The sequence below is a fragment of the Xenopus laevis genome, chromosome 7S (assembly GCF_017654675.1).
Source record: "Xenopus laevis strain J_2021 chromosome 7S, Xenopus_laevis_v10.1, whole genome shotgun sequence".
Taxonomy (NCBI): Eukaryota; Metazoa; Chordata; class Amphibia; order Anura; family Pipidae; genus Xenopus; species Xenopus laevis.
The window spans coordinates 108,235,115-108,244,906 of record NC_054384.1 but is presented as its reverse complement, the minus strand read 5'-3'; the positions used below and the strand labels follow the sequence as shown (position 1 = coordinate 108,244,906).

The 9,792-nt window shown below is 40.8% G+C and overlaps 1 protein-coding gene across 1 annotated transcript; it reads right to left on the bottom strand.

The window, feature by feature from the left end:
- Positions 1 to 1,363: 1,363 nt before the first annotated feature.
- On the bottom strand, positions 1,364 to 9,544 carry LOC121396621 (anionic trypsin-2-like). Its single transcript, XM_041571740.1, has 5 exons — positions 9,458 to 9,544; positions 8,064 to 8,220; positions 5,270 to 5,523; positions 3,282 to 3,421; positions 1,364 to 1,604 (listed from the first exon to the last, which is right to left on the bottom strand). Exons 1-5 carry the CDS (start codon positions 9,495 to 9,497, stop codon positions 1,437 to 1,439), a joined length of 759 nt encoding a protein of 252 aa, XP_041427674.1. The 5' UTR covers positions 9,498 to 9,544; the 3' UTR covers positions 1,364 to 1,436.
- Positions 9,545 to 9,792: the final 248 nt, after the last annotated feature.

Sequence of the window (9,792 nt, the reverse complement as noted above, 5' to 3'; positions counted from 1 at the left end):
GTCAAAGCACACAAAAATAGGTCGAAATTCGAATTTATTTGCTTCGACCCTTGATAAATCTGCCCGTAAGTTGTTATAGACAATTCCCATTGACTTCTACTGTATCTCGCCAGCTTTTACTTGCCATGTTTTTTTCTGGCAACTTTTTCAGGTTTTTATTTCATCAATACCAACTATTCAAGGTTTCGAAGAATATTCTTAAGGTATATTCCCATTCTCATTTTTTCTCGAATTGTGATTAAAACACGATCAATAGTTTTAAGTTATTGAAACAGTTGAATCCAAACGATGAGGAAAAAAATTGTCGCCCATAGACTTCAATGCAGTTTGTGAATTTTTCACTGGTTCGCGAATTTTCTGCTAAAAGAAACACGTCATCACTATCTTTTAATAAATAAGTATTTCATACCTTATTAAGATGTAAGTTGAGTCAAGGTTGAAAAAACTGTAAGGGAGGTATTCATTAAAACTTAAATTTTTTTCATATTTTTTTTTCAACAGATATACAATGGGATTCTTCAGAGCTTATCTGTTATCTACTGTGTATCCTGTGCTTGAATGGCTGCCCCCATGGCTACACAGCAGCTTGTTTATATAAACTATAGTAGTACTTATCTGTTATCTACTGTGTATCCTGTGCTTGAATGGCTGCCCCCATGGCTACACAGCAGCTTGTTTATATAAACTATAGTAGTACTTATCTGTTATCTACTGTGTATCCTGTGCTTGAATGGCTGCCCCCATGGCTACACAGCAGCTTGTTTATATAAACTATAGTAGTACTTATCTGTTATCTACTGTGTATCCTGTGCTTGAATGGCTGCCCCCATGGCTACACAGCAGCTTGTTTATATAAACTATAGTAGTACTTATCTGTTATCTACTGTGTATCCTGTGCTTGAATGGCTGCCCCCATGGCTACACAGCAGCTTGTTTATATAAACTATAGTAGTACTTATCTGTTATCTACTGTGTATCCTGTGCTTGAATGGCTGCCCCCATGGCTACACAGCAGCTTGTTTATATAAACTATAGTAGTACTTATCTGTTATCTACTGTGTATCCTGTGCTTGAATGGCTGCCCCCATGGCTACACAGCAGCTTGTTTATATAAATTATGGTAGAGTTTCTGAAGCAAACACACTAGTTTTACTACATTATATCATCATTCCTTTAAAACACTTTAATTTTTTGGTGTTACTGTTCCTTTAATATCCATGAGCTCAGTTCCAGCAATTATATTGTTTCCATACACAGGCCAATGGGCTGTAAATATGGTCAAGAAAAACTATACAAGGAAGCCAGTGTTTAATTGACAACATTAAACACAGAGAGGAAAAAAATAAAACTCAGAAACAGGTTGTTGCTGTTCAGATATCTGTATTATTAATGGAGGTTATTAATGCTTGTCACCAGCTGCAGAGACATTATGTGGTTTAATAGCAGCAGCGGTTTTTATTCTGGATAGTGTCTCTGATCCAGTCAATGTAATTGAAAACTCTGGTAAATACCCCGGGCTTCTTTGGCAAACCACAGATATAATGTCCCCAAGATGTGATTCCATGAAGCTCTCCGTTGCAGACCAGCGGACCCCCGGAGTCTCCCTGTATGAAAAGACAAACTTGAAGCTGTAAAAGAAAATCTTTTAGATGGTTAGAAAGAAGAAGGCTACAGTATCTGCCCTTCGCTCATGGCGTTATTGTTCTTCAAACACAGAAAACTTCTTATTAAGACTTTACAGTTACCCTTCTAGATCAGTACATATATTTTGGATTTTGTTAGTTGTCTAAGAAATAGATGTAATAGTTGCCTGTGGGGCAAGACATTTTTAAATTAAAGCTAAAGTGCCATTTAATCAATCAGATGTCGATTGGGCAGGTTCAACTTTACTGTCAGCTCAACGACCCCATAAGCTACTTGATGCAGTCCTAACAAACTAATATGCAAAAATAATGCCAGATATATGGACAGATATCCAGATAAATGGCCAAAAGATCTAGATTAGTGACTAGTCTAAAAGTGGACAATTTGAGCCCTCTAGACTGATAAGCCAATGTACTGCGCCCTCTGACGCCCTGTCCAATATCTGGGTGGAAATCAGCTGGATGTCAGCTCGACGACCCCATAGGCTACTTGCTGCAGTCCTCACCCTGACCTATTCCAACTACTGTAATCCAATCATTTGGCCCTAGAACCAACAGTGGGATTAAACCCAACATTGCCCACTTTGCATGTTCTGAATTGATCCGCTCATTTAGCGACATTAGAATTCAATTATATAATTAATTACCTTGTAATTAAATTATATACAAGGTGAGAGGTGCTGAAGAGAATGTGGAGTAATTAATTTATTAATATGGCCTTTACAGAATAGTAGACAAGTGGCTCCTTATAGATTAGTAGTGATGGGCGAATTTGGGGCGTTTCGCCGAAAAATTTGAGAATTTCCGGTGAAACTGTGAAAAATTCTCAAAACTAACGCCGGCGTCCATCTTTTTTTTGATGCAGGAGAATTTTCGCGGCGGTTTCGAAAACTTATTCGCCAGCCGTGAATATTCGTGCCTGGCGAACAAATCCGCCCATCACTATAGATTAGTAAATAAAAGCTTTTTTAGTTGAATTTTCATTATGGTGGTTCGTTTGTTGTTTTATCTATATACTGTATAACTGACTTAAGTTGCCCATGTGCTAAATGATTCCCTCATTTGGTGAGCGGATCTTTTCCAGGACAAGCAAGGTGGGTGATATTGGGTTTAACCCAATTTTTGGCCCTAGGGGCAAATGATTGGATTACAGTAATGGGAATAGAAACCATTAGGGTGAAGGCTGCATCAACTAGCCTAAAATTGAACCTGCCCAATCAACATCTGGCTGATTTTCATGGCCGGACTGGACACAAGGCGAGACCCAGTTAGGCCTGCCGTCCCAGACCCGATTCCTGCTGGTGCTCCCCCGGGCGGCTGATCTCCCTCCCCAGACAGGCTAGAGATAAATTGAATTTCTGCTTGCTCGGGGTATAGGGCAGGTGGTGGGCAGTCCTTGTAGGGGGGTGAGGGGTACGGCTGAAGCTGGTGGTGTACCCACCAGTCCAACTCTGCAGAAATCGGTGAGGTGGTCCCGTCGGAGGACCGAATACATTGACTCACATTGACCACTTTTAGCCTAGATCATCTGGTCATTTATCTGGAGATCTGTCCATATATCTGCCGTTGTTTCTCGATATTTGTTTATTACATCTTTTTACAACTCAGTATGAATGTAGTTACCTAGAGTCATCTCACCTTGCAGGTGTCATTCCCTCCAGCCTTGTTGCCAGCGCAGAGCATGTTATCGGTTATCATATCATCCGGGTAGTAGGCCTGGCACTCACTGTTACTCTCTGTTGAAAGATTTACACACTGTAGCTTGTCCGGGTAGGTCTCTAGAGGCAAAAGAATCAGAGGTTTTCTTTAAACAAAATCATGGTGTTCCCCAAACTGCTCATATTGAGTGCACAGAAATATATAGTTAGGTGTGAAAGACATATGAATCATAAATAATATTGCTTCCATAATATTCTATTATCCCAGAGATTTTGATGGTTGTTCTTCTCTCCTATCTGATTCCCTGACTGCCCATCGGTCTTATTAAGGGGCAACAGAGAATTCAGCATTAGTGATGAGCGAATTTTTTCGCCAGCCTTCACAGCGAAATTCCGCACTTCGCCCTCTGCAAAAATCCACAGCAAAAAGTCACCAAGACAAAATTGTCACCGAAACTGTCGCCGAAATTGTCATCGCTATAAGAAAAAATGGCCATTGACTTTAATGCATTTGGACAAAAAAGTCGCCACAAGAAAAGCATTGACCATTGACTTTTTTGACCATTGAAAAAATGGTGAATTTTTAAAAATTTCATGAATTCTTTAGCAAAGCGCAATGGGACAGATTCGCTCCTCACTATTCAGCCTTTCCAATGTGTCAGAAATATAATACATGTACTACATGGGAAGTAGGTGCTGGATTAACGGAACTGCTGCTCTAAATAAGAAATGTAATGGTTTAAATCTAAATAGCATTGCAAAGTTTATAATTGTTGTATAGTCACCCATAACAACCAGCCAACAGGTAGCAATTAATGATACATTAAGGTCATACAATATATAATTAATGGGCATTTGTAGCAATTGTGCTAGGGAAATGGGCTGAGTTAGATTAAAACTCCACGAGCGTTTTTCGTCAGATCGATAAACTGGCGACAAAATGCACGCGACAAGTTAGATGGAGTCACACGCGTCAAGATATAATTGGACTGAATGAAAAGTTGAACTACACGGTCCGATGAAGACGTTGCTTTCTGTGTCGGTCCGACTGTCACGGTCCGACTGTCGGATGAAGAAGCTCCCAACGGTCCGACTGTCGGATGAAGACGCTCCCAACGGTCCGACTGTCGGATGAAGACATTGCTTTCTGTGTCGGTCTGACTGTCACGGTCCGACTGTCGGATGAAGACGCTCCCAACGGTCCGACTGTCGGATGAAGATGCTCCCAACGGTCCGACTGTCGGATGAAGACGCTCCCAACGGTCCGACTGTCGGATGAAGATGCTCCAACGGTCCGACTGTCGGATGAAGACGCTCCCAACGGTCCGACTGTCGGATGAAGATGCTCCCAACGGTCCGACTGTCGGATGAAGACGCTCCCAACGGTCCGACTGTCGGATGAAGACGCTCCCAACGGTCCGACTGTCGGATGAAGACGTTGCTTTCTGTGTCGGTCTGACTGTCACGGTCCGACTGTCGGATGAAGACGCTCCCAACGGTCCGACTGTCGGATGAAGACGCTCCCAACGGTCCGACTATCGGATGAAGATGCTCCCAACGGTCCGACTGTCGGATGAAGACGCTCCCAACGGTCCGACTGTCAGATGAAGATGCTCCCAACGGTCCGACTGTCGGATGAAGACGCTCCCAACGGTCCGACTGTCGGATGAAGACGCTCCCAACGGTCCGACTGTCGGATGAAGACGCTCCCAACGGTCCGACTGTCGGGTGAAGACACTGCTTTCTGTAATGTAGTTTTTACCTGCAACTTTTCTTCAGTTCAATTAGAATTTTGGCGTCTCCATCCAACATCACGTGTGTTTTGTCGCTAGAGGTCGATCCGACGATAAACGCTTGTGAAGTTCTAAAATTGGGACATATTTGACACAATACTGTGGGGGTGATTAAGCTAATTGCTGAATTAAATGAAACACTTAACACTTTCCATACCAATAAAAAATCCAGTACCTTGAGGGCTTGTGATTGTCCCCCATCCTGAAGCAAGGCACTGTGTATTAGGTTCCACCAGGTGACTCGCCAATTGGATAGTATTCACGTGGCAAGTAATGTTGGCTTTGGAGGCCAGTTTGAGAAGCATGATGTCATGATCATATGTAACCTGGTCAAAGTCACAATGAGGGCATCTTTTTGCAGCATAAGTGAATTGCTTCTGGCTTGTAGGTTTAATTCTGTTATGATCTCCAAGAACAACTTGAAGGTTCCTGTATAGCAGAAACATCAGAAAGAACTGGAAAGAACACAGATTACTTTTGGACAGTGCTAAGGAATTTGTGTTTAAAACTATGGACCATTGGGGGCAGATTTACAAAGCTCGAGTGAAGGATTCGAATTAAAAAAACTTCGAATTTCGAAGTGTTTTTTTGGCTACTTCGACCATCGAATGGGCTAGTTCGACCTTCGACTACGACTTCGACTACGAATCGAACGATTCGAACTAAAAATCGTTCGACTATACGACCATTCGATAATCGAAGTACTGTCTCTTTAAGAAAAACTTCGACCCCCTAGTTCGGCAGCTAAAAGCTACCGAACTCAATATTAGCCTATGGGGAAGGTCCCCATAGGCTTGCCTGTGTTTTTTTGATCGAAGGATATTCCTTCGATCGTTGGATTAAAATCCTTCGAATCGTTCTATTCGAAGGATTTAATCGTTCGATCGAACGAATAATCCTTCGATCGTACGATCGTACGATTAGTGCTAAATCGTTCGACTTCGATATTCGAAGTCGAACGATTTTAGTTCCTAGTCGAATATCGAGGGTTAATTAACCCTCGATATTCGACCCTTAGTAAATCTGCCCCTTAGTGTATCACCAGTATATTTGGTCAATGGTACATTGCTGAGTGGCTGGACTGATGGTTCTGAGGTATGGGATCCGTTATCTGGAAACCCGTTATGCAGAAAGCTTCCGAATTACGAAATGGCCATCTCTCCATTTTATCCAAATAATCCACATTTTTAAAAACAATTTCCTTTTTCTGTGTAATAATAAAACGGTAACTTGTACTTGATCCCAACTAAGATATAATTAATCCTTATTGGAAGCACAACCAGCCTATTGGGTTTATTTCATGTTTATATGATTTTCTAGTTGGCTTATATTACAGGAAGATCCATTATCCAGAAAGCCTCAGGTTCCATGTATTCTGGATAACAGGTCCCATAACTGTAATAAACTTGTCTGTAGCAAGCAATGCCAGTCAGCTGCATCAAGGGCAAATAAGGTCTTGAGTTGTATTAAATGGGGCAGAGAGTCACGGGAGGAGGGGGTCCCACTGTATAGAGCACTGGTAAGGCCCCATCTAGAATATGCCGTACAGTTTTGGTCTCCATCACTCAAACAGGACATTATTGTATTAGAGAGGGTACAGAGAAGGGCAACTAAGCTGGTAAAGGGAAAATCTTAGCTATGAGGAAAGACTGGCCAAATTGGGGATGTTCACGCTGGAGAAGAGGCGCTTAAGGGGTGATATGATAACTATGTATAAATATATAAGGGGATCATATAATAATCTCTCTAATGATTTATTTACCAGTAGGTCTTTCCAGCTGACACAAGGTCACCCATTCCGATTAGAAGAAAAGAGGTTCTGGCTAAATATTGGGAAGGGGTTTGTTACAGTGAGAGCTGTGAAGATGTGGAATTGTCTCCCTGAATCAGTGGTACAGGCTGATACATTAGATAGGTACAAGGAAGGGTCGGATGCTTTATTCACCAGTAGCTCCTCCCAGCAGACAGGAGGGAGCCAATGAGATTAGAGGAGGGAAAGGGGTGTTACAGGGAGAGCTGGGAAGTGAATCAGGGGTACAGGCTGATACATTAGATAGGTACAAGGAAGGGTCGGATGCTTTATTCACCAGTAGCTCCTCCCAGCAGACAGGAGGGAGCCAATGAGATTAGAGGAGGAAAAGGGGTGTTACAGGGAGAGCTGGGAAGTGAATCAGGGGTACAGGCTGATAAATTAGATAGGTATAAGAAGGGGTTGGATGGTGTTTAGTAAGTGAGGGAATACAGGGATATGGGAGATAGCTCATAGTACAAGTTGATCCAGGGACTGGTCCCATTGCATCTTGGAGGCAAGAAGGATTTTTTCCCCTCTGAGACAAATTGGTCAGGGTTCAAATGGGTTTTTCGCCTTCCTCTGGATCAACTAGCAGTTAGGCGTATTTTATATAGAATTGATGGACTTGTGACTTATTTAAACCTAACTTGTTACTATGATCTATGATCTAGCCTGAGGCTCCCCTTTTTGTTACCCTCAAACCTTTAAAATCCCACACAAGTCACATTAACCCCAATCTATGAAATTGTGCTTTGGTCCCACATATCACTAAAATATATCTGTTGTATCAGATGCAATATTGGAACTGTAGCTCCATCTGCCGTCTCTGAGATCTGGAAGAGTATGTGGTTCTCACTTGTCTCACTTCAACAAACACTAGTCTGCATTTGGTAATTAGACGTTGCCCAAAAAGGGAAAGAAACACTCTCTGGCTAAGTGGGTGCCATGTTGCACATTTCTTGTTAAAAAAGCGTGGGGCCTGCTCTTACATGTGTGGGGTCAAAAGAACTGTAAACTGGGCACATACACTATGTTGCTGTCACAATGAGGATTCTAAATGTGATGGCCAACACTGACATTTTCTAATTGGCTCCAGTCTCAGCTGCATCATCTCCACTCAGGACCAATGGAAATATTACATTTCTGAATGACGTGTGCTGAACAACTAAATACTTACGACTGAAGGCAGTGAGCCGCAGTCAGCACCCACCATTCATCTATTAGGATTCCTCCACAGATGAAGTCGCTAAAATAATACAGCGCAACTTGCCATGGCTGTGAGTGTCGAACACACTCTTGTCCACCAATGATCCGATCAAATGTATTGGTCTGAACTAGAAGAGACAGCAGAACAATATTAACACGTTTCTTGTATCAATTCATACACAGACACATATGCGGGTGACTAGTTATCCATTTCATTCTGTTTGTTCCAAAAAAATTGCTTTTCCATCTGATTTTGCTTGGAACTATTTTTAAAATTAACATTTGGTGGCATTTTTTTCTACAGGTTTTTTAAACACAACACTTTTACTTCTTTACTTCTTCGTCTTTATTCGTTCTGTATTCAATTGTTGTGCTTTTCAGGGAGCATGGAAAAAGTCTTATTATACTACAGGAATTTGAATTTCATCACTAATTCTACCCTAGAAAATAGTTTTTTCATCTTTTCTTAAAATTGGCATTTTTTTCTACAGGTTTTTGAAAAACGACACTTTTACTTCTTTACTTCTTCGTTACTTCTTTACTTCTTCATCTTTATTCAATCTGTATTTAATTTTTGTGCTTTTCAGGGAGCATGAAAAAAAGTTGTATTTTACTACAGGAATTTGAAAATTCATCACTAATTCTACCCTAGAAAATTGTTTTTTCATCTGTTCTTAAAATTTACATTTGGTGGCTTTTTTTTCTACAGGTTTTTGAAAAACGATACATCGCTTTTACTTCTTACTTCTTCATCTTTATTCATTCTGTATTTGTTTTTGTGCTCTTTTCAGGGAGCCTGAAACAAGTCTTATTATACTACAGGTATGGGATCTGTTATCCAGAATGCTTGGGACCTGGGGTTTTCCAGATAATGGATCTTTCCATAATTTGGATCTTCATACCTTCTATAGTCTACTAAAAAAAATCATTAAATAAACCCAATAGGCTGGTTTTGCTTCCAATAAGGATTAATTATATTTTAGTTGGGATCAAGAACAAGCGACTGTTTTATTATTACACAGAATAAGGAAATCATTTTTAAAAATGTGGCTTATTTGGATAAAATGGAGTCTATGGGAGACAACCATTCCATAATTTGGAGCTTTCTGAATAACGGGTTTCCGGATAACTATTCCATACCTGTACAGGAATTTGAAAATCATCACAAATCATTTAATCAAATCAATGAAAACGAACTAATAAAAATGTTTTACTTCCTGAACCACAGCAGAGAAATTAATCTCCCCAAGAAACACTGAATCCAAGGGACCTTAAAGCAGTGAATATTCTGTACATCATTCAAATGGCTCCAAATTTTCAAGGAAAAACGCGCAAAAAGAAGAAGCTTTAACCGTGTCTCCTCACCTGCCGATCCCAGCAGAAACGCCACAAGTAGCAGGAACATCTTGGAAACTACGTGACTGAAGAAAAATCCATTTTTTTATTCGGCACTTTAGATTACACAGTAAATTATTAACAGTCATAAAATAAAACCTTGGCTTTTAATCCAAATTCAGTAGGGCTAGAAACATTAATGTGAGAAACAGGGAGGGTGGGAATGATCAAATCCCATTAAAGGCCCCTTCTCCACTGTAACGTGGTACATTCCATGGCCTGTCTTTCTAACTGTGGACTTGTAATGTAACTATCCACCTCCAAAACTTGGTCAGAAAAATTCACATTTAGCCTTTTTTCCTCTT